The sequence below is a fragment of the Leptopilina boulardi genome, unplaced genomic scaffold, assembly GCF_019393585.1.
Source record: "Leptopilina boulardi isolate dan_hultmark-lab unplaced genomic scaffold, ZJU_Lbou_2.1 LbouV2_281, whole genome shotgun sequence".
Lineage (NCBI taxonomy): Eukaryota > Metazoa > Arthropoda > Insecta > Hymenoptera > Figitidae > Leptopilina > Leptopilina boulardi.
Genome location: NW_026137842.1, coordinates 199,081 through 226,293, shown reverse-complemented (window position 1 = coordinate 226,293; position 27,213 = coordinate 199,081). Strand labels below are relative to the sequence as shown.

At 30.6% G+C, this 27,213-nt stretch overlaps 1 protein-coding gene across 4 annotated transcripts in view; it reads right to left on the bottom strand.

Moving 5' to 3' along the window:
• The window catches only part of LOC127282131 (optineurin), a 79,747-nt gene extending 52,770 nt beyond the window's left edge, over positions 1-26,977 (bottom strand). For 2 of the 4 annotated variants that reach the window (XM_051306228.1, XM_051306230.1), the window contains exons 1-3: positions 26,746-26,977; positions 12,225-12,598; positions 268-558 (exon numbers count right to left, since the gene is read on the bottom strand). In XM_051306228.1, coding sequence (XP_051162185.1) covers positions 268-558; positions 12,225-12,563 — 630 coding nt within the window. In that variant the 5' untranslated portion in view covers positions 12,564-12,598; positions 26,746-26,977. The remainder of the gene's footprint in view (positions 1-267; positions 559-12,224; positions 12,599-26,745) is intronic. The other 2 variants (XM_051306229.1, XM_051306231.1) reach the window with 2 other exon arrangements.
• Between the last annotated feature and the right edge of the window lie 236 nt (positions 26,978-27,213).

Genomic DNA, 27,213 nt, shown 5'->3' with positions numbered 1-27,213 from the left:
CAATGAAGTTCTTAAGCAAAATAAAAGATTCAAAATTAGTTTTAAAATATAACCTAATATAAGCTGAAAATCCGTTTATATTTACATGTAGCTAATTGCGTAAAAGACAGCGATTTAGTTGAGTTTTTGACGCAAGGTGTTATAAAAAGTATTAAAAATATGTAAGCCTACATTATAGAACAATATTTTATAAAAATTTTAACCTCTTCAGGTATTCCATGACAGTAAAAATCCTGCAATCTTAATAAATTTCTATTTTACGTTTACCTTTTGAAGAGAGACATCTTGGAGTTCACTGATTGATACTTTAATTTTAAGTTTCATGTTTTCTTTCTTGAGCTGTTCCATTAATTCTCGAGTTTCAGCAAACTTTTCTCTATGATTCTGATGTACAGATGAAATTGTTTCTTGCCAAGCCGCGAGTGAGTTAAATTGTTTTTTCATTGCCACATTATTTTCAATTAAAGTTTCTTTTAATTTGGCATTTTCTTGTAATAAGTCAGAAAGTTTTTGCTCAATTTCTAAAGGAGTCATACCTGATATTACGGAATTATAATCCTAAAAAATAAAAACAAAATTTAAGTAATAATATTACGAGACATGCGAATTTCATTAGTTGTTCATAGAAAACATTTCAATATTTTTACACATCCTCTTCAAGTATGATAAAAATATTTTGATGATTCTACAGAAACTGGTAATATTCAAGGCAGAATATATATTTTTTTTAAGTAACTGTAAATTCGATTTCTCTTATCAATTTCTATATGGCTCAAAATTTCTGAAGTGAGCCACTAATTTTTCGATGGCGAGATTTTTATAAGTCAGATCAATAATTTTATAGTATTTTCGAATCAAAATAAGATCCTAAAGTTATATTGCAAAATTTTAATTTTTTTAAGAGTTATTGTTTAAACAATTTTTAAGCAGCCAATTAGTAAAAAAAGCTTTTCTACGGTTCCATTTGATGGATTTTGCTGAAATTTGGTATGAATAATGTACAATAACCATGCTTTCAAATAAAAAAAATTTGTTTCATTTTGTTCATAATTTGTTGAAAATAGCAACAATTATTATAAACAAATGAAAATTTAATAACCTTCTGCGCCTAATTTCGTATTTTTTCTTGTAAATTATGATTCCCTATTTTATCACGAGTATTTTAAAAAAAAAAAAAGTCAGTATATTGCATTAGGTCAAAAGTTATGGTACTTTTTCTCTTGACGCTCAGTGCCCTATTGACGCGCCAATATCATAGTTACTGACTCGCTATCCTCAAGACCGCGTACTGCGTCCAAATTTAACATGTTACATTAACAAATTTCCGTTAATAAATATACTTTATGATGCAATATTTTTTGTTTATTGCAAAAAATAATTTTTATTAAATAAATTCAACATACATATATAAACAATAAAAAATTTAAACATCTTCATTGCATGCGACAAAATTGTTTTGCATTATTTGAAAATCTAAGATTTTAATAAATGTTTAATATTTCTAAAGTTACATTGCAGATTGAAGAAAATATTATCTGAGAAGAGAAATTTTGAAATAAACGTAATTGTTTTATTTCAATGTTGTGTTTACAATATTTTAAAAAAATAGGGCCTACCAAAAAAATATTTAAAATTAAAACAATGATTTAACAATGTTATTATTTTCAGAATTATATTATTTGGTATTCGCCAGTTTCTACTTTAAGCAAGCTTAACCGTGACTGCTTCCTTTTGACCAGAAAAAATTTTACACAATAATGTGTTGTTTTTTCCTGGCTGATAGCAATGAAATGATCGTGTTTGGTTAATTGTTTTAGCAGTTGAAAATCGTAACTCTAAACTTTTTCTATGATTTTCAAGCTCTTCATTCGAACACAGGCAAAAATGAATTTTTTTAAAAAATCCTCTTGCCCACTCGTACAATTGTTTTGGAGTTGTCAAAAGAAGATTAGTGTCTTTTTGCAGGGATGTGAAATATGCATGCCTTTTGACCGTGCCTCCTACTCCGTCGCAAGCGCCTTTGCCGTGGGCGGTTGCAAAAAAGTGCCACTCTGCATCAATTCCGAAATCATTTTTATGATTAGCCAAATTTAACAAATTATATTTGTTTTTATATTGAGACGTAGCTCCATCGGAAAAGTAATAAATTTTTTTTAATTTTTTGGCACCAAATTTTTTTTTTAAATGCTCAATTAATTTCTTGTTGAACAAGTGAACAGCTGTCGAATCGTGTTGCAAATTCTCCGAAAAAATTACAAAGTTTTCGTTTTGTAAATTGCCCTCTTTTTTATAATATGCAACGTGAACATGTAGCGTGACTTGGTCTTTACGCCAATGTTGGGCTTGAATTTCATTTTGTATTTTAAAAGAATAATTTTCTGAAAAATCCTCTGTGACTATGAACTCTCCTTCGCCTATTTTCTCTTTCAATTTTGATAAATGCTCTGCCTGAGATTTAGCTATGAAATCGTGCTTTAAAAGTGCCAATAAATCTGTTGCAAAATTTTCTAAAAAGACCTTCATAGATTCAGTGACGATCGAAAATTGACATCTACAAAAATATGTTTCATATGAATTAATTGTAAATTATTAAGAATGAAAATGTAAAGCATAAAATTATTACCTGTCAGTCGTGAGCCACTGATGAAATGAAATCTCCTTTATGCCCTGATTTATAAAAATTGATTTTATTTCTTGCAAAATTATTTTTGTGCCAGGGCATTTTTTGCATTTTAAAAGAAAACATTCAGAACAAGAATTTTCACAAACAATTTTTTTTAACATATCACAGTAAGAATAAGGATAATCTATTTGTTTCTTAAATAACTCCTGTTTTAGGGCTTGTATTTTTAATCTGATATTTTGGTGCGTTTTGCAAACGCAAACATTGTGGTTGCCTTTTGCTCCAACTAATACGCATTGAGGTGGTCTTAAACTTTGAAATTTCGAGAGAGAAATTTGCACTTCGGAAAATTCCTTCAAAAATCGGGAGTGTAACTCGTTAAGGTTGCCCATCAACAATCGTTTCTATAATAATTTTAAAAATGGATGAAAATCTGGATTAAATTAAAAGAAATTAAAAGATGGATAACTTGAGACCAAACTAAGAAATTTAAATTAATGAAACTATACTCTGTTTTTCCATGATAGGCACTTTCAATTATTATAAACTCAATATTACTCATTTATATTACAGGAAAAATGTTATCAATTATAAAATCTCATCTAAATAAATTTTAAGTTATAAAACTTTAAAGTTTAAAGCCAACAAAAATTGGAATATTTTGCATTTTTTCAGAATACAGTAAACAATTATCCTAATAAAAAATTTAAATTTAAAATTATCTAATGAAAAATTAAATATTAAAAAACTTACTGTTAAATGCTGTCGTTTTCCATCAATTACCACTGATTTGAAATCTTTTCTCCCAGGTAACACACGACTCACTTCGTCAGATAGGTAAAATTGATTTACTTTTTTCTTTATAGATAAGTCCATGGGGTGACCAGGTTTTGGATCAACGTGAGATGCATATCCCTTCTTTAAGCGCAATTGTTTTGCTCTAGCTGCTAAACGACGTGAAACGCTGAACAATTTTGCAGTTTTTCGAACGCTCAAGTCAACTGGAATTGTTGTTAAAAGAAAAATTTTTTCAGATTTTGATGTTTGTTTTGAAATGGCATCTTTCAAGTCATTGACCCACATTTCGTTCAGCTCGTTTTCTAAAGGTTTCTCACCCCTTAATTGAATTTCAATTTTTTCAGACACTTTTAGAAGTTTGTTACGTTCTTCATTGGAAATATCCAGTTTAAATTTTTTGCCAGATGATCTCGTAATCGTTTTCACCAAATCTATTAAATCATCACTTACAATTTTATTGCGAGGTTCTTCTGGAATGTAATTTTTGTCTTTTGAAATGTTGTCTTCATCTTCGTCACTCGATTCAATAATACGTACACTTTCAATTTTTTCAAATTCATTTCCCTGCACAGTGTCAGTTTGCTTATATATCACGGATTTACATGACGTGCAAATATACTTCCCGACAAGATTAGTAAATTTTTTATCAAATTTTTCAGTCACTAAATGAAGGTTTTTCATCACACGTCTATGATTTTTCTTTAACAAGGGGTTGCAGCATACATTTGGTGACGGCATTTTTATTTTTCATGAGAAATAGAAGCAGAGTGTGAAAAATATTTGTGATATAAGGTTATAATTTTCATAAACAATAAACTTTAAAATACTCGTGAACGAATAGGCATTTAAAATACTTACGTATACAAAATATTCTGTACAAATAGAAAAATTATTAAATATTATGCAGATATAATTTTTTATTAGTAAGGGTAATTACAAATAAATATGAATTTAAAAATTAAATTATACACATGCACTCAAAAAAACAGCAAGGTCCAAGAGCGCGCTCGTGTTCTAACGTGTTTCAGCGTATTCGTCCGGCGCGGCGTTCCACTTAGTTCTCGGACCGCGATCACAAATATATTAATAACTTTTGACCTAATGCAATATACTGACTTTTTTTTTTTTTAAAATACTCGTGATAAAATAGGGAATCATAATTGACAAGAAAAAATACGAAATTAGGCGCAGAAGGTTATTAAATTTTCATTTGTTTATAATAATTGTTGCTATTTTCAACAAATTATGAACAAAATGAAACAAATTTTTTTTATTTGAAAGCATGGTTATTGTACATTATTCATACCAAATTTCAGCAAAATCCATCAAATGGAACCGTAGAAAAGCTTTTTTTACTAATTGGCTGCTTAAAAATTGTTTAAACAATAACTCTTAAAAAAATTAAAATTTTGCAATATAACTTTAGGATCTTATTTTGATTCGAAAATACTATAAAATTATTGATATGACTTATAAAAATCTCGCCATCGAAAAATTAGTGGCCCACTTCAGAAATTTTGAGCCATATATTAGCATCAAATACAGTTATACAGGAACTGAACACGCTACAAAATTATTTTAAAGGCAATGGGAAGACTTTTACTAATAAAGTACTTTCAGCCCTTTCAAATTAAACGGGAAATTAACTTATGAATGATCCAGATGTAACATCATGAACTTTTCATAGACCAGGTCTCATGTATATTGAACAATATTATTAAAGTTCTATGTTATAGAATATTCGAGTATAAAAATAATTTGCTGTATTAGCAACTAAAAATTGACACACCTATAATGTCAGGCGTTATTAATAAAATAGAGAAATTAAAAAATATAGTTATACGAATATTGTCTTACTTTATTTTCTGAAATAATTTTAACTATAGGTATTAAAATAAAAATTTTTTAATAAAATTATACTATTGTCAAAAAATGATTTTTGTTCATGATAATATATAAGATAAATACCCAGTGGGCAGTTCAACGTTTTAAAAACGTTTTAAGAACGTTTCATGTCTGCCAAATAATGTTCTGAAACATTTTAAGAACATAGATTTTCAAATAATGTTCTGAAATATTATTTGTCAGACATGATACGTTCTAAAAACGTTTTCAAAACGAACAAGGTCTTTGGCCCACTGCGCACTGGGTACGTATTAAATTAAACATAAATAATTTAAATATATCAATGTTTAAAAAAATTTTTGTTTTTAAATTAAAAAAATATTTATAACTAAGGATTATTTTTTTATACCTAAACTTTATTTATGTTCTATGCGTATTCGATATTATTCTTTCAGTACAAAAATGAAATAATTTAGTTGGTTATAACAAATTTATTAGAATGTAAGTATCGTGGAGAATTTTTAAATTCATTGTAAAAGATTTCATATTTGATTAATATTTTTCAACGTACGAATTTAAAAGAATTAATTAGTGCTGCATTCTATTTCCGTGCAAGAATTTCGACGAATTAAAGGTTGATTCTCAACTTCACGAATTGAAAAGAATTAATGAGAATTGGTTCCAATTCGAGTTGACGAATTGAAAAGATTAAATCTCTTCAATCTTGTTCACAGAATTAATACGACTAGAACGTTCGAAATTTCAATTGGGATCTGAAATCATAGGGAATTATGGGGAAACTGACCCCGTTGCGTCAGCCATCTTGATTTTTTATCTCTTTCTTCTACATATATTTTAAAAAGGATGAAACGAAAAATGGCTGACACAACGGGGTCGTCATCAGATGGCGTATCGCAGTATTTCAGATCCAGCGCATGGAGGGGGTTTCGCAAGAACTCAAGGAGGAGTTAAAAATTGAGTTCCTCAATGAGCGTCAGAAGCGACGTGTTTGAATAAAAGGGAAGGAGATTCCAACGTTTTTGAGTTAAAAAAAAATTATATATTTGTAAAATGATTCTCCTTTCACTTTTTTTTATAATAAATTTTTGGTTTCTTTTGTTTTGAACTGTGTTTAGAATGCTTACTCTCCCCCCCTTATTCGTTTTTTGTGATTTGATTTTGTGGCTCTTTGTGAGGTTGATAGGCGATATTACTGAGAGTAACATCGGCCTAGGGGAGGGGATTGTAACGAAGCATTCGTTAGTTGGTTTTTTCGTCTTGCTTTTCTATGTGGCAGTGAAATTCAGTTGCTTCACGGGGGCGGCGATTAGGGCCGAATGGTCACTTCGTAGATTTGGGGCTGTCCATAGGAGCGAGAGAGATAGAGGCATAGTGGTGATCCTAGGACCGGAAGGGGGATCTACCATCAGTTCAATTACCTGATCGATAAAGAGCGGACGTGCTCTCATTCTCAATAGCATTCTTATATATATTTTATCATATCTTTTGCTGTACTTTTAGCGTTTAAATAAATAGTTTCTTGTATTAAATTTGGAGTGTTTTGTTTTATAAGTGTTTTCTCCTTGGCGGATTTCTTCCTACAACTCGAGAAGCGGCGTCGGTTAGAGTCAGCTGAGCGTCCTCGAGGTAAGTGTAGTTAGTGTTGGCCTGCCTCAACGTCCGGCATCAGATGTTCGTATGTCTTGGAGGATCCCCCTTTTGAGATTTGTTCGTATAAAGTATTTTTGAATTGGCGGGTTTAGATGCCAAATTTATTTAATTATAAATTCAAAAACCTCGTTACATTTTTATCATTAATCTCAAGACCATTTTCATGATCTCTACTTCTAATTTCTCATAATTTATTTCCATCCTCAGCAAATAACCTGGCGTTCTGGTTAAAAGACCTAACAGCTGCTTCACGAACCTAGATTGAATAATTTCTACTATGTCCTCAAATCCCAATTCCCAAACACTTGCTGCATACAAAAGAGTTGATGTGGCAATTGAGTCGAATAGCTTTTTTCTTGAATCCCAGGCTTCTGCTTTTGTAGAAATTAAAGATTTCCATATTGTTCCTAACGCTATTTTGCCTTGCTCACAAAATAATCTGCTGCCCTTGAGAAATTTCCCGATTTGTGAAAAAGAGTACCTAAATAAATATACTCATCTACGATCTCAATCCTTTTTTTATCATATTTAAATCCAACATTTAATTTTCTTTTTCCGCCTTTTTGGAAGACTATAATCTTTGTTTTTCCCGTGTTCACCATCAATTTATTTAATACGCAGTATTCATTTAAAGTGTTTAATTTCCTTTGCAGATTAGCACTTGATTCTCCTGATAATGTAAGGTCGTCAGCAAAAAGAAGTATTGCCCCATTAATTCCCACATTTTTAAAAGGACTCTTTTCAAAAAAATCTAGAATGTCGTGAAGAGTATGAAAATGAAGAAGTAAATGAAAAGTATGAATAATACTGAACTCAGTGAATCGCTTTGTAGAACTCCCATAGTTATTTTTATTTCCTTTGTATATTGACCATCATTTAATTTAACCTTCATCCTTGCATTTTCGTATATAGTTCTGATAACCTTTATAGTTTGTCCGCTCATTCTCATCTTATACAGCTTTCGCCTCAGTAACTCATGGTTCACGGAATCAAAGGCCCTTTTAAAATCAACTAAAGCAGTGTAAAGCTTACCTCCTACATTTGAGATAATTAAACATATTTTTGCTTGTAGTACAAAAATATTGTCTTCGCACGATCGTTCCTCACGAAAACCAGCTTGTCCCTCTGGAAGAATTCCACTTCTCTCTGCACATATACCAATACTTCTGACTAGGATAGTAGTAAAAAATTTCAATATTGTTTTAGCAAGTGTGATACCTCTATAATTCAGTATATTATTCCTATCGCCCTTCTTGTACAGTAAGAATTGCACAAAACTACTCCAACTTTCCGGAACATTCCTAGAATTTAAAACTTGATTAAATTTTGCCATTAAATACTTTTAACATTTATAGGTAGTGATTTGTAGAACTCATTAGTGATGCCATCTTCCCTCGGTGCCTTGTTAGCTTTCAGTTTTCTAAGTGTTAAGTTTAGTTCATATAGAGTAATATCATTATCCAGGTATCGGTTTCTTACATCTATGTAGTCTTCATTTATAATTATTCTTGGTGGGAAAATATTTTCGTAAAATTCAAGAATTTTTTCACTACTAAGATCACAAAATCTTCCATTCCCTCTTTTATTTCTAAATGTCCTGACCACCTCCCAAAATTCGGATATTTTCTTTACATTATTAATGCGCAATCTCAATCACTCCATTAATCTTCTTTTTTTCAAATCGCAACTTATCTTTATATTCTCCCATTTTGTCAACGTAATTTTTTCTAGAACCGTCTGAATTCGTTTTTACAAACTGTCTATACATTTTTCTTACTTCCTGTTTCCTTTGTTTACATTCCTTAGTAAACCAGGGTTTGTCTCTAACTTGGGATTTTCTTTTTCCTCCAATAACTTTGACAATTTCTAACTCTGATACAGTTTTCGTAATAAGTTCAATGACAGTTTCAAACTTAATTTCTTTGGATTCCTCCTAGTATGTTTTAATTTTATCCTTAATATCCATTGCATATCTATTACGTTTTTCATTTTCCCAACAAAATTTTATTACCAGTACTGATTCATTTCCTTATCTTACAACCTCTTAATTTTCAATTTTCTTTTCTCTTTCAATTATAACGCTCTGTGCAAGATGGTCTGAAGTATCCAAGTCTATTAGGCTAAACTCTTTTATTTTTTCTAGTCCATTCCAGTCCACCCATGTATAATGTACGGTACTTTTTCCGTTACAATTAATAAAAGAGTAAGCTCCCCTTGAGTCACCCAAAGTTCTCCCATTTACACAACATAACCCATTTTCGCACATCAAATCATATAATAACACTCCGTTACTACATAAATTTTTATCTTCTGAATTTCTTTGATGACTTAAATTTAAATTAACCATCATATCTTCGTCAATATTATTAAGATTTCCGATTCTACAATTAAAATCGCCTGAAATCATTATACCTGCATTATACTTTTCTCTAATTTCCCATAAAAAGTCATTTATCATTAACAATATTTTTTTTATGCAATTTGGACGTACATAAATACATATAAAATCCCATTCATTCCCGTCTACCCACCCTCTAACTGCAATCCATCCCGTACTTACATCTAATATCTCTAGATTTTTTACAACATTTCGATATATTTAAAATTCTTAAAGTTTTGTTTAAATAGTCACCTTAGGTATACCATGTTTCCAAAATACAAATCAAAAAATAATTTTCTAACAACCCGTGTGGAAAAAGCCACGATCTTGCCCTCAAGAGTTCGGGGCCCCCGGCGGGGGCCCATGAGGGCTGATCCATATGGCGAATCCATGAGGGGCAACGTAGGGGCCCCGCATGGATCGCCCTCATGATCGATTAGCAAAATTTTCTAAGTCCAAAATTGAAATATTTTTTTATCACCAAAAAATTAATGTTTATAATGATTCAGAACAACGAAAAACGCGTTTTTAATAAAAATATATTTACACTTTTTTGAGAATAACACTCACACTTATGGCAAAATAAATGAGGGCCATCGTAGGGGCCCGCATGGATCGCCCTCATGGTCGATTAGCAAAATTTTCTAAGTCCAAAATTCAAATATTTTTTCGTCAACAAAAAATGAATGTTTCCAATGATTCAGAACAACGAAAAACGCGTTTTTAATAAAAATATATTTACACTTTTTTTGAAAATTCAACTGAGATGATTCATGATAATAATCATAAAGCATATAATTAATTATATTTTATAAATTGCATTTGATTGGAAAATATAATTTAATATCATAACTTTAACTAAATGATGTTAAGCACTTTTCTTTGTTAGGTATTTTTTAAGTTTAAATAGCATCAAGAAGTTAGCATTCGTTTTGAAGTAGCGTGCGTAGCGTAGTTGGTAAAGCGTTAGACTCATAGTCCGTAGGTCGTAGGTTCGATTCCCCCCATGCGTTAGATTTATTTATTTCTCAGGTTTGCGTTTAATCATTAATTCTATGTATGAATTAATTGGAAAATGAAAATATCCGTTAATAGTATGGATAAATTACATATTTTTTAATATTTTAATTAATTAATTTATTATTACTTTTAATTATATCCGACAGTTAATTAATTAGAACGTTAATTAATAAATTCAATTTGAGTAAGAATTTAATTTAAAATTGAATAATTATTAAATAAATATGTTATTTATTCATAACTTAAGCTTATTTATTATTAATTAACTTTTAATTTTAATATTATTGATTAAAAAACATTATGTCAAACTTGAGGGCAAACGTGAGGGCCCATAAGGGCGCCCTCATGGATCGCCCATGCGGGCGCCCTCATCGACGAGCATGTCGTTTCCATGATGGGCCCCTATGGATCATCCATAGGCACCAGTGACACACAAACGGGCGTGCTATTTGGAAAGCAATGGCACACACATTGAGTTGCAATCTAGCCGGCACGTCGTCCGATCAATCGGACGCGGACGGAACAAGGCGCGCTATTGGCTAGGCGTTTTGTTATCTGGGGTATATTTCATATAAAACAGCTCTGCTTATTTTTTAAAAATATTCTAACGTAACACAACAATTGCAAACACTTCAAAAAAAATTTTCAATAACAAAATACATTCTTCTCTTTCTTAATAATCAAACAATTCCATAATATTGCAATTTCACGTTTTTAATTTATCACTTATATTACCAAAAAGAAATTATAACCATTTTTACTATTCCTTTTTGCAAAAACAAAATTGTTAAAATATTATTTCCTATCGATTTTTCATCTAAAAAAATTATAATATTCTATTGTATAAAATAAAGTAAATAGACACATGGTAAATGAGCTTTTACACTATTTATTGTTTTTCCACACACAAAAATAACTATCACATTTATCACTATTTCACTACTTATTTCAAAGAAAAAGAATTTTATAAATTATTTTTTTTATTCGTGAAGTAATGCATCTCTGCGCGGACATTTGGCATCACCCGTGCTAGATTATCCGCACATTCAATAGCCTTGTTTGACGCCGTAGCTATGTGGTGATGGAAGTTTAACCTTCCATCCAGTTCCACACCAAGGTACTTAATCTGTCTCCTCCACTTGACCTCGAATTCGTCCATCACGATTCGTGGGGATTTATAACTACGTCTGTCTGTGACCAGCAATGCTTTGGTCTTTTCCAGGGCCATTTGAAGACCTCTGGTTTCCAGCCAGCATTTTGCTAGCCGCAGACATTCGTTCACCAATGTACCCAGAGCTTCCGCCGAGTGGGCAGTGCACAAGATCAACGCGTCGTCCGCAAAGCCGACGATCACCGCACCTTCGGGCAGGTCCATTCTCAAGAAGTCATCGTAAGATACATTCCATAAAAATGGTCTAACCCTCGAGTCTTGAGAGACCCTACATGACGTCTTATACATTTTCTCAGCAGAACAGGTACACATTCAGCTGCTGAACATGTACATTTTCTTGTAAAAGATCTTGTACAGAGATTTTTAATAGGGTTGGGTGCAAGAAGGGCGTATAACAAAAAACGACGAACGGAGATATTTCAAGTTAAAGTTTTAATCTTTAATTATTCAAAAACTGTAAATGCTAAATTAAATTTTTTTTTATTCAATTTAAAAATATTTTTAAATCTAATATTACTGTCATTTGTTATCATACATTTCCAGAAATTTCAGCGCAATATTTACGAAATATTTCAAATCTTTTAAAAAAACATTTATGAAATATTTAGGAAATAAGTGCTGTGAGTTTTTTAATAGCATTTTTTGAAGTTAAATTTTTTCATAGACAAATAAATATTTATAATATATATAATAATAGTAGATAAAAAGTAACTTACGATAGAAGTACATTTTTCTTGAATTTGAATGTAATTGTTCAAAGACTGTGCTTGAACCATTTCTAATGATGGATGACTTAGTACTACAAATGACTCAGAAGGTGTTGAATCCTTATCATCTTGAAAATTAGGTTGACATACTGAACTTGTTGCGAAACTCGAACACATTTCATTTAATTTAAATCTAGGTTTACCACAGGTCATAGATAAACCTAAATTTTGTAAATGAACATCAGATGCAATATAAGAATTTGTCATTTGTTCTGCATCACACTTAGTCCACTTAAAAGAATCATCATTAGTCATTACTGACATTGGTTCTTCTTTTGATGGATTCATGTCGTCACATATAAATTCTCCTGTTTCAAAACAGACTAAAAATATATTTTTGTAATCAAGCTGCTTCTCATTTAATTATTTATATGTATATTGAAATCGAATCAATTAATATTCTAATTGAGCTGCCGGATCGAAGAAGGGCACACAACCCATTTGAATTATATTAGATATGTCCCTGCTGGAAGGGTGGTACTGGATTGGTTCTGGAAATTTGGAACTGAGGGCTCAGTACCAACTCAGTACTAATTTGGTGCATTTTGGTACTGAAATGGAACTAGGAAATTTACCTGCGAAAAGGATCGAGTTACCGTTAATACCCTCATAAAAATGAAAAGCGACTAGCTTTTTCAATATGTTTAAACTAATACTTTATATTTATTTCAATATTATATTTGTTTTTCCTAGATTTATATTATTTTCATACATTATTATGCATATGATATGTCCTTTGGCAGCTAAATTAAAAAATGATGTCCATTTTTTTGTCAAACTTAAGGTAAACGAGATAAATTATAACTTTTTTAAATGTAATTATTTTTTGATAAATTTTAGATATTCATAATCTGGAAATATTAACGAATCTCAATATATATTTTTTAAAGTTGAGTTATTAAATTATAAATTTTTTAAGCAATAAAACTCGGGTTAAAATTTGAATCCTCCAACAAAGGACCTAGGGGTCTATTGTTCAAGGAGGGATTGCAATATAATTTCCAAACTTAACAGAAATTTTCTACAAACTATTATGTTTTTTTTTTACTGTTTTACACGTATATCGTGAGAGACGGTTTGTAATCTTATATGGGCAAATCCACAGAACCGGCCGATTTCATGTTACTCACATATTTTTCTATTTTAGAAGTATTATATTAATTATTTTCATACTTCAACCATTTTGTAATATCTCTGAGAACCTATTGAAATAAGAAAATTGAATAAATGTGAACCTTCTAGTCTTTTATAAAAAACAAAATCGAATTAAGTAACTTAAAAAATGAAATTTACGGTGTTACTCCAGGTATAAATTTTAATTCTTATAGGTATAACTTGTTCGGCATAGATCCGAACAATTCCAAACTGTGGTGAATTATAGTTTACTTATTGAAGAATGTTTTGAAAGTAATAAAAAATATGTGCTCTTAAATAAAAAGAAATGATAGTCGTTGAAAGTAGCGTTACTCATTATTTTATAATAATGAAATGTCTATACATTTTTGTAAATATCTTTTGCGGCGATTATTCGATTTGAATTTTTCAAATTGGAGCTTATTGCTTGTGAACAGACGAACAAATGTATGTATCATAGAATAGAGTGCAATCAGAATTAAAGAAAATATTCCAATAATTATCACTCTATGTTTAAGCGTGAACCATTTTCAACTTAGCCTTTTTTCAGTAGCACAACTACAGGATAAAATATGATGAGTTGAAAACATGTGTGATTATATAATGACATTATTATAATTCTTGTATGCAAACGCCAAATTATATTTTCAATTTATAACGTCTAAAAATTAAAAATAAAAAAAAATTTATCGAAATTTAACTAGTTAACCCCTTCGCAGTCCAGTTAAAAATCGCTGGTGGGCCTAAAACGGTCCGAAAAAAAGTTTCCAAAAAAATATGACTTCATCACATTTAAGGTTTTTGTGGTCGCTGAATTCGAATTTGAGGTCAGTTTTTCAAAATTCAAAATGGCGGATCCAATATGGCGGACAAATTTTTAAAAAATCAATCCAATTTGCCTGAAATTTGTTACTCGGGGGTTTTTGGGGTCGCTAAATTCAAATTTGAGGTCAGTTTTTCAAAATTCAAAATGGCGGATCCAATATGGCGGACAAATTTTTAAAAAATCAAACCGATTTGCCTGAAATTTGTTACTCAGGGGTTTTTGTGGTCGCTGAATTCGAATTTTAGGTCAGTTTTTCAAAATTCAAAATGGCGGATCCAATATGGCGGACAAATTTAAAAAATTTTTTTTTTAATTTGTCCGCCATATTGGATCCGCTATTTTGAATTTCAAAAAACCGACCTCAAATTCGAATTGAGCGATCCCAAAAACCCCCGAGTAACAAATTTCAGACAAATCGGATTGATTTTTTAAAAATTTGTTCGCCATATTGGATCCACCATTTTGAATTTTGACAAACTGACCTCAAATTCGAATTCAGCGACTACAAAAACCCCCAAGTAACAAATTTCAGGCGAATCAAATTAAATTTAGTATTATTTTTTTGCGATGGCCATATATGGCCACTTGCACAAAGGTGGCACGACTTTTTCTGGCCACATATGGGCCCTGGACTGTCAAGGGGTTAATCGTGAAAAATGAATTATCCTTTCATTTGTTTTATTTTCAAAGTTATATCAAAATCGATGTCAATAATGTCAGTTTGTTGGTTAAAATAGTTAATATCAAAATTAGTAAGTAAACAATTTAATTTACAGAAATAAAAAATTAAATGCTAATAAATAAAATATATAATAAAATATGATAGAATATAAATAATTTATTTTTGATAATTAAAAAATTAATTATTTGTATTTTATCATATTTTATTATTCAAAATGTTTTGCACATATTTCAAATAATATATAAAAAAAACAAAGAAATGCCATTTTTAATTATAATTTCCAAAAGAAAAATAATATTTTCGTTTTTGGCTTTTAACTCAAACGGCATTAAAATAAGATGAATCACGCAAGAAGATAATTGTTCTTGAATATATTTTAAAGAAAGTAAACCATAAATAAAAGGTGTGCTTGCTATTTGGAAAATTTTCATCTTGATAAGTAAAAATCGGCCGGTTCTGTGGATTTGCCCATATACCTTTAAACCTATTGTTAAAGTACTTTAAAAATGTCTTCTTATGGGTTATCAGGTAGTGGTACTGAAGTGGAACTCAAGCCAAGTCCAATTCAGTACCATTCCAGTACCACTCTTTCGGTAGGGGTGCCCCTCTTTGATCTCGCAGCTCAATTAATTTTACAAAGAACTACTCGTATTATTAATTTTACAATCACATAGACTCACTGGACTGAATTGTTTACATAAATCACTATAATCAGATCCAGGAGAAAAAAATATATTAGAGTTCTCCAAAATATAAAGATTTATAAAATTTTATGGCATTTATTAATATTATCTAAAATATATTTAGCAGCTGGGTCACTCCAGCGAATATCATGTAGACTGGGTTAATGAGGCCCAGCGCCTCATATAGTCCCAATAAATAAAAATGTCTGTATTTTAAATGTGTAACGATAGAGTATCGTAGTATAGTCGCCCGGCGAAAAGAGAGAAAGTAGACAGCGTAAGTAGTAGTGTCACTCTCTTCCCCCACCACTCGCTGTCACCTAGCTGCTAGTGTTATACCTTTCGTCTCGCACCTTTTTCGTCAGTCTTCTTCCGACTCGCCTAGAGGTGCTCCTCTGACTATTGGAAGGGACTCACTCCTGGCTACCTGGTACGCTGTAGAGGTGCTCCTCTCAGAACATCAGAGCCTTCCTCACTTCCTAGAAGGAGCTGTACGTGTTCCTACAGGTGCTCCTGTGGAACAGTAACTCCTTTCGCCCTCCTTCCCATATGAACCAGGACCATCCTTGCCGAGTAGAGGCGCTCCTCTCTTGACAAAGATGATGCACTAGGCCGATTCCCCATCTCGAGGCGCTTCTCGGGTGGAGGAGACACCTAGTGAATACTACTTCGCGTCGGGCATGAATATTGGAACCGAATCCAATATCTAGCTTCTTCCCGATTACGAATAATAATCGACCTAGCGTGCACGACCCTAGTAACCGTCCGTACCGTCGTCTAGGGGTAAATTCTAGAAAGTACCCCACGCAAAAGTAATATGCGTCGTCCTGACCAACATCTTCGCGAACGTGGGAAATATGTTTAAATCGGAGCTCAGCGAACGCTCCTCTAGAATAGCTAGTTCTTTTATCGTTACGTTTTCTAGAGTTTAGTATTTTATTTGCATTGTATAGATTCTTTTGTTCTTTATTATTTTATGTAATACTTCATTTTTGTATATTTTATTATTCTTTTATTTTAACAATATATTCTCTTTCGAAGGTTTAAATAAAGACTCGTCAATGACTACACCTCTCCTCTACATCATAGTAAGAAATAGTTCCGGAATTAATCGAAACATAGATGACGCTTCACGCTATCTACCGAGACTTATTGTAAATAGTCAAAATAGGTACCCGGACTCCATCCGGCGAGCAAATCCTTTGGCACAAAAATTCAGATCATTACAAATGGAATCGAATATTTTTAATTGCGAATATTTGTACCTGATGATCTACCTGCTCTTTACAAACATGAAATGACATTTAGTCCCAATTTTAAATTTGGATCATATTAAGGCACGTTCGCTCATTTCATCAACTCATACAAATTTTGTTTCAAACATTTAACTCAAAAACATTTAAGGAGATTTATACTTTGATTATTATTAAAGAACTAGCTAAAAGAAACGCGAGTAAACACGCGTGGTGTCTATAATTTTTATGAAAAATTAAAAATTTATTTTTATTTGACGGACACTTATTGGAATTTTGATCTCACAAAAATATTTTTGTAATCGTTACTGTATTACTATTTCAACATTATGGTGTTATAATAATATAATACCACAGTCAATATGACCTTTAAATTTTGTACTCAAATAAAGATTATATGCTACGATCATCGAATTGTCAGCAATACATTTAAATGACCCATCTCAGGATAGATGCAGGGTGAATTCCTATTTTGTTTACCACAAGGCCAATGAACTTAAAATCGCTTAGCAATGTTAAAAAGTTCTGGATTCTTTATTTCGTCTGTGCTTTCAGCACATATCATTTTATTTAAAGTTTGTGAATCGCAAATTTGTGTACGTAAACATATAGTTAAACGCACATGTGGCAATCCACGCCTTTTTCTTCTCTATGAAAGACGATAAAAAAAAATTGTAAATGAATAAAATTACAAGTACCTTGAGTATCTTAAGGTTAACAGTCCATACAGGATCACCATAAGGAAACATTGTAGGATATGTCATGTGATCAAAATTTTCCCTAACAATAAGACTAGAAATTATTTTCTTATTATTTTATGTTGTGCATACTGAATTTACATCAACATGTAAATCGTTCTTCAATTTCTGTAGATAATTACTTCATCTTACAGGACAAATTTTTTTCTTTGGGTATTCTCTTTTCATTCTCAGTTTCAGTAGACAGAACTCTGTTGTTATTTTTACTGGGAAAAGTCTTTAAAAAATTTGAAAGGTTTAGTTCACCATTTTGAAGTTCTTTAGCTCGATTTATGAAAAGACAATTCCAATCATTCTCTACAAATCAAAATCCTAATATTAGACATTCTAACTGCCGGAAAATGATTTAATTAATTGTTTTCAAAAAATGATATCAAATACTAGCTCATTATATTATTATCAGTTTCATAAATTAATCTTTTAATTTACACTGTTAACCAATCCAGATGTTGCAAATGCTATTGCATTATACTTCACAGTTAACTGTACCAATCGGTTGTTGATCAACACCTACAAAAAATTCTGTTGGTTTAAAAAAGTACAATCTAATTAAATATTCTATTTGATGAATATTCAAACACCCTGATTAAGGCTATCAAAAATATAAAGACTTACTCCATCGTAATAAACACAAATCCAATGACCAGAATTGTTAGTACCGCTAAAAACTATTTGAATATGTTTATCTCTTTCTCTAATTGCAACAATTAAATCAAGCATTTGTAAATTCAAAGTACTTTGCATAATAAAAAAAGAATTTGAATCATTTTTTAATAATTCTTGAAATTTATACATATGCATATCATTTAACATTTCATATACATTTTCAATAATTTTAAAATCTTCATTACTTAAAATAAAATACTCTTTTATGTTCGACATGGTATTGAACTTTTAAACTGACGATAAAGACAATTTTTAAAACAAATCGTTTATTTTAGTTTATTACTTTAAAAAATTTACTTACATGTGTTTCACCTATAAAATATTTCATTTACTATAATTCAGCTAACGAATACAACAATGATAGTCTTATATGAACGTGAATTAGCCTTGTTTAATCTTTTTCCATATTAGATTATTTTCGATAATGATTATTATTTAACTTATTTTCCTCTGCACATTTTATTAATATTCAAATCAATATTCAACTCACAAACTATTACACAGCCACAAAAAAAAAAGTACTCGGGCCGGGGAATGAGACCACCATTTCTTGATGTATTTTGATGCGCTGAACACGAATCTGAAGTCCGTTTAGCTTCATCACGTCAGGATTTTGACCTAACCTCAAAAAACATAGCTGATTTTAAATGACAGGAGATATTTTTTAAATAATGGCAGATTTGCTTGAATCTTGTTACTCGGGGGTTTTTGGGGTCGCTGATTACGAATTTAACGTCAGATTTATAAAATTCAAAATGGCGGATCCAATAAGGCGGACGAATTTTTAAAAAGTAGTTCGATTTTTACGAAAATTGGTATCTAGGGGTTTTGGGAGTCGCTGATTACAAATTTATCGTCAGATTATTCAAATTCAAAATGGCGGATCCATTATAGCGGACGAGTTTTTAAAAAATAGTTGAATTTTTATGTAACTTGGCCGATACTGGGGTTTCGAGTCCCTGCATCGTAATACGTTTCCAACGTGTGTCTGCCATGACGGCATCAAAGCCATTATCCAGGGACTTAGCCGGATAGCGGACAAACTCCGTTGTCCACCGTCACCGCGTGGTGGTGCCCTGGATGCAGACACATGTAGAAACATAAAGATATTTGACCACCGTACTATATCTGCCATTTTACATTTGAATAATCTGACGTTAAATTCGTAATCAGCGACTCCAAAAAAACCCCATGATACCAATTTTTGTAAAAATCCAACTACTTTTTAAAAATTTGTCCGCCATATTGGATCCGCCATTTTGAATTTGAATAATCTGACGATAAATTTGTAATCAGCGACTCCCAAAACCCCGAGATACCAATTTTCGTAAAAATCCAACTACTTTTTAAAAATTCGTCCGCCATCTTGTATCCGCCATTTTGAATTTTATAAATCTGACGTTAAATTCGTAATCAGCGTCCCCAAAAACCCCCGAGTAACAAGATTCAAGCAAATCTGCCATTATTTAAAAAATTTCTCTTGTCATTTAAAATCAGCTATGTTTTTTAAGGTTATATCAAAATCCTGACGTGATGGAGCTAAACGGACTTCAGATTCGTGTTCAGCGCATCAAAATACATCAAGAAATGGTGGTCTCATTCCCCGGCCCGGGTACTTTTTTTTGTGTGGCTGTGTTATCATATATTCGCCATATTTCTGATTGAGAAAGTCCTGCAAAGCCCTTTCAGCGTTTTTAGCCGATCTTACTTCGTAACCTATGTCAGTATCGAAAAAGTTTCCTAACTCCAAGACTATGTCCTGCCATGGCCAATCAAAATTAGAGGGTCGACGAGGCCTATTAGCTAGTCTGCTCATCTCGTTGATAGGGTTAAGATACTTTAAGCGCGGGAACATGATGACATATTTAGGAACGTTTTCCAATTCTCCAAGACTTCTCAGTCTCGGAGCCACTGAGTTGTCTGACCATCCGGATAATCTAACCGCATTTCTATTCAGGAGGCGCGTTCGCCTGTACTCGAGTGGAGGCTCACCTGCCTCCGAAAGCAGAATTGGAATAAATCTTACCAGTGTTCATTTCTATGAATCAGGAAACCGAGAAGTCATGAAAAAATCGTTATAAATTTCCCTAACAGTTTCTAAAGTTGCGAGAGGAAGTTTTTTTAACTATTTCGTATGTAATTTGGTCTGCTCCCGAAGAATTCTTTTTACAGTGCTTGAGAGCAGAGTTAAATTCCTCACGTATGAAGGGCCTATTATATGGATCTGTCTCATTCACCTGGGAGATCATAATAAATGGTATTGGTTTGATGTCCTCCCTTACTATTTCATCTTGCAATTTTTAAGATCTCGAGAATTTGGATCATTGGAAGAATTTAGTCTGTTAAAATATTTGCCCGTAAAAGCCCTAATAAGACCCCAGATTCTACGACTACGTAGTCTAGGAGAAAGTGATGGCATGCATATTGAGCTGCGTTCTAGCCGGCACTTCGTCCGATCAATAGGACCGCGGACAGAACATGGCGCACCATGGGCTAGGCATTTTGTTATCTGGGAAATTTTGTGTACACGCAGGGCATTATGATTGTGTTTGTGTGCGCTCCAAATTTAAAATAAGTAAAAATCTTATTTATTAGAAAGTACTATAGTCACTTAATTAATAAATTAACACGCTTTATACATAAAAAAAATTATAAATTACATTTAATTAAATATATTTTAAAAATGATTTGTCTTTATCTAAATGAAATAAAAATTTAAATATTTCTTGAAAAAATAACAATAAATAATTATGACTACATTTAATAATTTTTTGCTAAAAAATTTATTATTATTATTTATTATTAGTATGAACCTCATACAATCGTAGTATGTTTGTCTTATACATACCACGTATGGACTTCTTACTGACAATGAGAAACTATGAATGTCATACTGTAATCGCATGAGAAAGTTTCATACATTAAACGTATGCCTCTTCATACTGTAAAAGCATGTTTTTTCGCTCCGTGTAGGAGAGAGGATGAAAAAGTCATTTCTACTAATCATAAACAATTATACACTGAGAAAAATAATATCGTAATAATAAGAAAATAATTTAGTTAAGCATTTTTAGTTGGCCTTACTAAAGTATGGTTGGCACAACAGAAAAGAAAGTGTCAATCAATCGAAAAATTTAGTTTGCTCTACCAAAAAATATTTTTGAAGGTTTCATGTCTACGAACTAAACAGTTTGGTTCTCCGTACTAAATCGCTGGCACGCAGAATTGCGCACGCGCTGTTCTCGAAAATGTGGCGTCAGTCGTAGGGCCTAGTCAGTCGTGGACCTCTTCCGCGTTATGCTTATCCGATCATTTATGTCATGTGTTTTTATTGTTCGGCTGGTCTATTATCGTAGCAGTGTCATTAAAGTTTTATAAATATTTATTTTTTAAAAGTGTACTGAAAGTGTTTCTTTTATTTTGAAAGAATGGCTGACGAAGTGACAAAACGTTTGCTAAGAGAATGGGGGTTAGAATGCCTCGTGGCATTCTGTATCAACTTTTGAAAACTTGCTCCTCAATTTTATGCGATATCATTTTGAGATATTTCATGAAACGCGCGTAGTGTGTACTTACGGGAAGATAGATTATTTTTGTAATGTCTAAGCATAATGAATTTAATAAAGTTATATTATTAATCTCATCTCTCTTGAATTAAAATACCGTATTTTTTATACAAAATCGTAAAAATGACCAAATAAACTATTTTATATAAAATAAATTATTTAGTTATTTCTACAAAAAAATTTTTTTTAATCAACGAAAACAGTAAGTTGAAATAACTAAATTTTATTTACGTCAACAGAACATTTTTTTTCATTCTAATAAATGTATTTATTACGTAGACTAAATTATTTGGTTACACCTACTAAATAATTCAATTGAGCGAAATTTAACGGTTGGACAAAAAAATTTAGTACTCCCAACCAAACGGGTTAGTTGCACATATATCAAATAAAAAATTTGGTAGGGACAACCAAACTTTGATACATGATACCAAACAGTTTTCTCAGTGTAAATAATAAATAAATTTATTTTCCTATTTTAAGTAGTAAAATCTAATGAACCACTTTCAATAATAAAGTTTACTACTTGAAGTAGTATTTTCGTTTGCAAAATATTTATTAATTGTACAAAAAAAATGTTCTTAAAGCATATTGAACCACTTTAAGTAGTAAAATCTACTACTTACATCTTGAGTTGTTTTAAAATTTTTGAATTGAGTTAATGCAATGACAGAATGTCATTCTATTAATTACATTCTTAATTGGTTTAACTATTTTTATATATGTAGTCAATAGAACCTTTTAAAATCAATTGAGGATCTATTGTTCTACGCAGAGTAATTAAAAAGTAGTAAAACCTACTAGTTTTTTTTAGAGTGTTAATTTTTATTTCATATTTAAAATACAGAAGAAAAATCGAACAAATTTCATATATGAGGCAAAATTCCTCATGTGATCCAACTTTAAAATTGAAGGTTTTCGGATCGTGCTGAAATTTGCATAAACTTTAGTACTATGGGTGAGTACTTTACCCATAAATTGTTTTTTTATCTGTTAGTAGGACAGAGAAAAACACATTACAAAATTAAATTAATAATTGTTTATAAAACATTAAATACAAATCATTTATCCGTAAATGACTTGTACCGTCTCCTCTATTACATACTGCACGTCAACATGTATGGATTCATACTATCACACACTTTTCCAAAAATATGGAAGGTTGTTTTAAAAAAAATTACGTATTAAATTATAAATAAGTAAGTTTTGAAAATTATTGAAATAAAAATTTTTTATTAAAAAAAAATTTATTTAATTTTTTTAACCAACTAAATATTATTATTTTTATTTATGTTTGAAATAAATAATAATAATAATATATAATTAAATAATATAGTAGTATAATATAGAAACTATAAATGATCCTATCCTAATTCCCGACATCGGTTCCGATATAACTTCCCATATAAAAACCGATATAGTTTCCGATATCAGTTCCTATATATTTTTCGATATGTTCTTCTATATCAGTTTCTATATAATATCAGGGACTGTCACCTGCACGAAACTATACAGTATATGATGATCGTATCTAGTCGGGTTCAAGACACTATACAATTAGTAATAGATGAAACGTATCGTGTCCCCACACGATACGATTAGTAAAGAGGGCAAAAGTATTGGGCCCAGGCACGATACTATTTTTGGTGAAAGAAACGTATCGTGCCCACACACGATTAGTAAATAGAAGGAAAGTATCGGGTATACGATTAGTAATGGGTTGAAAGTGTCGTGACTGACACGATACAATTTGTAATTTTAGAATCGTATAGTTTCACAAAATACTTAATTATATTATATTATATTATATTATATTATATTATAATATTTTCTGAGTATATATGTTTTAAAAATTTAATTTGTCATAAAAAATAGATTTTGTTATAAAATAATCTAATAAATTTAAAATAAGTTCCCCATTTACTGTTTAGATTGTTTATAAACAAGATACGATTCTCAAGTCTTTATTCGTATCGTACCCGGATACAGTACGATTCCCTAAATCATTTTACGTATCGTATCTGGACAACATACAAATCTCAAGTCACTATTGGTATCGTACTCGGACACGATACGATTGTTCCGTGACAGTCTCTGTATAATATATAGATTTCGTTCTTGGAATTTTCGATAGGGTCGCGTATTCGTAGTATTCGTAATTGCTGGGCTAATACTTCTAAATACTTTTTAATGCGAACGGCGTCATTCCAGTACTTAATCGCATAAACTTGTGTTCACTTTTATGTGACGCAAAACTTTTTAAAGCGAAGCGCCGAAAGTAATATTAACATTTGATTTGACGAAATTAAATGCGAACGAATGCTTTTTAATGGCTCCTCAACGCATCTACAAATGTAATAAAGTAATTAAAAACGCGCGCTTTAGATTTCCAATATAGAAATTTTTATCTGCGTAAATGAGGTATGTTGCTCTACGAACATTGTAGAAGAGCGCAATTGAAAAGTTTTTTCATGAATTTTTGGGAATATAAATTTAAAATTAAAATGATAATTTAGTTTTCCAAATTTAGAAAACTAAAAATATTTCTTTCTAAAAAATTACTTAAAAAGTTTCTGCACGGAGAAAATCTGAAAGCACTGAGTATTTTTTCTCACAGCACTGGCTACTGCGTACACCAAAAAATTAAATTCCAGAGTTCTAAAAGTTCTCCACACAGCACTGAATGCTCTGCAGAAAATAATCACAACTTTTTTTGACAGTAATCAGAGTTTTGTTTTATATTAGTTGGCAACAGATTATTCAGAGCTACGAATGTAGCAATAAATTCTTTGCTCGAAGTCGTGAGTGCTGTTCTCACAGCTCTGAGTACTGTGTAGAATTATTTTTTAGAATTTAGAAAACAAAGGAACGTTTAACGTCAATTAAAAGGAAGATAGCCATGGTTATTTTTTCTTGTCAAATATTAATTTTAATTGGCATGTTTATAACCAGTTAATGAATAACAGAAATAAAGAAATGAAGAATTTAAAAAGTCTTTTTAAAAACTATCGGTTTAAAATTTTTTTTTAGTTATATAGCAAATAAAGTTATTATATTATAATGAAATAATAAATAATTATTTTTAAAATAAATTACTATAGGTAAATTTTAAATATTTATTTGTATTTCACAAGTTTTGAGATTTTAAGATTTCTTAGCTAATATCAAATTACAACCTAATCTAAATTTATAGATAATTATGATTAAAAAATAATAAGTTTCAACATTATTATTTTAAATATTTATCTCTTGAAGTAAAAAAATATAAATAATCTTAGTCAAATAATCTGTTTTTCATAAAAATATTAGAAAACATCTAAAATTGATTAAAATTGTCTTGAACGCTTGTTAAAAATTGTTGTCTATTTTTTATTAAAGGTTTAATGTTCTTTCATTTCTTTAATCCTAAAAAATAATTCTACACAGTACTCAGAGCTCTGAGAACAGCAGTCACAACTTTGAGCAAAGAATTTATTGCTACATTCGTAGTTCTCAATAATCTGTTGTCAACTAATATGAAACAAAACTCTGATTACTGTCAAAAAAAGTTGTGATTATTTTCTGCAGAGCATTCAGTGCTGTGTGGAGAACTTTCAGAACTCTGGAATTTAATTTTTTGGTTTACACAGTAGCCAGTGCTGTGAGAAAAAATACTCAGTGATTTCAGATTTTCTCCGTGTGCTTCGTTTATAAAAAAGATTTTAATTTTTTTTGGTCAAAAACATTTTTACTCCTCTTGTATCACAAACGTTTCTAGTTTTTAATATTAAAAAATGTTGCTTTCTTTTGTTTTGAACAATTTTTTTTTTATCTTGAAATTTTTTTAAGTCTAGCACTGTTCCATAAACATTGTAAGTGAATTTTAAAGTTTAAAAATAGTACAGTTACATAATTAGGGGTGCATGATTATTCCATAAAAATTATTAGTGAGAATTTTCATTTTCAACAATTTCATTACATATAATTATTTTTTACACGAATTTTCATTTTTCCAATTAACATTTGACAGAATTACGTTTTAAACAAATTTTTACTTAACATAATTCTTATATATCGAAATTTTATTTGGCAGAATTCTTAAAACGCCGAATTTTCATTTGTCCGAAATTGCAAATGTCCGAACAAACAATCGACAGAAAGATTTTGGCGCGATTTATAAAATCAACCATTCAAAAATTATCCATAAAATTATGATTGGTTGATTTTAAACATCGCGCCAAAATCTTTCTGTCGATTGTTTGTTCGGACATTTGCAATTTCGGACAAATGAAAATTCGGCGTTTTAAGAATTCTGACAAATAAAATTTCTGTGCCTAAGAATTCTGTTAATTAAAAATTCTTTAAAAAAGAAATTCTGACAAATGTTAATTTGAAAAATGAAAATTCGTGTAAAAAATAATTATATGTAATGAAATTGTTGAAAATGAAAATTCTCACTAATAATTTTTATGGAATAATCATGCACCCCTAATTATGTAACTGTACTATTTTTAAACTTTAAAATTCACTTACAATGTTTATGGAACAGTGCTAGACTTGAATTACTGATTTACAAACAAAACTTGAATTTTACATGGAGAAAAAAACAAATAAACAAAGTTTTTTTACACAAGAACTTCCTTGCCTTAATATGTAAATTTTTGTCATTTGTGATTATTATTGACAAAATTCAAAAAAAAACTTTTAGTCCATTTACGATTTCTATTTTTAAAAAATTACATATGTGACGCAATATAATAATAGTATTATTGTATTAAATTATGTACTTTAATTAAGTTTTGTAACAAACCTAAATCATAACTGATAGTTAAAAAAATATTTTACAATGTTAAACTTGTATAAATGTGTATAAATAAAGGTTAATTAATCCGAAATACTACACCAATTTCATACGAATCATACCTTAAGTTTTTCACGTGTATCAAACTTTTATACCCATTAGAATTGTCTATAGTTGTATAAAGTAATTTTTTTAGTTATTAAATGATTAACTCTTGTTTACAGCGCAATGCTGTCAGCTGTGTCAGCAGAAAACGTGAAAAATGAAAGTAGAAAATCTGTTTAGGTTAGTACCACGGTTAGTACAAATTGTTACCTTCTGAATGTGGTTCTACAATAAACTAATAGTGGGAACACTGAACTCTATATATCTGGAATACTGTCTGACATTAATCTTGTAACGCTCCTCTGCCCACGGCTGGGTAGAGTACCGTAATATTTAAATTTAATTTGATATCTTGTTTTAAGAGCACTGAGTACTAGTCTTAATTTTAAGAAGGAGAGAAAGAGAGAGAAACAAAGAATAATGAATTGACATAAATAAGAAAAACAGAGTTAGAGACAGGTAAATTATAAGAAAATTGTGTAAAA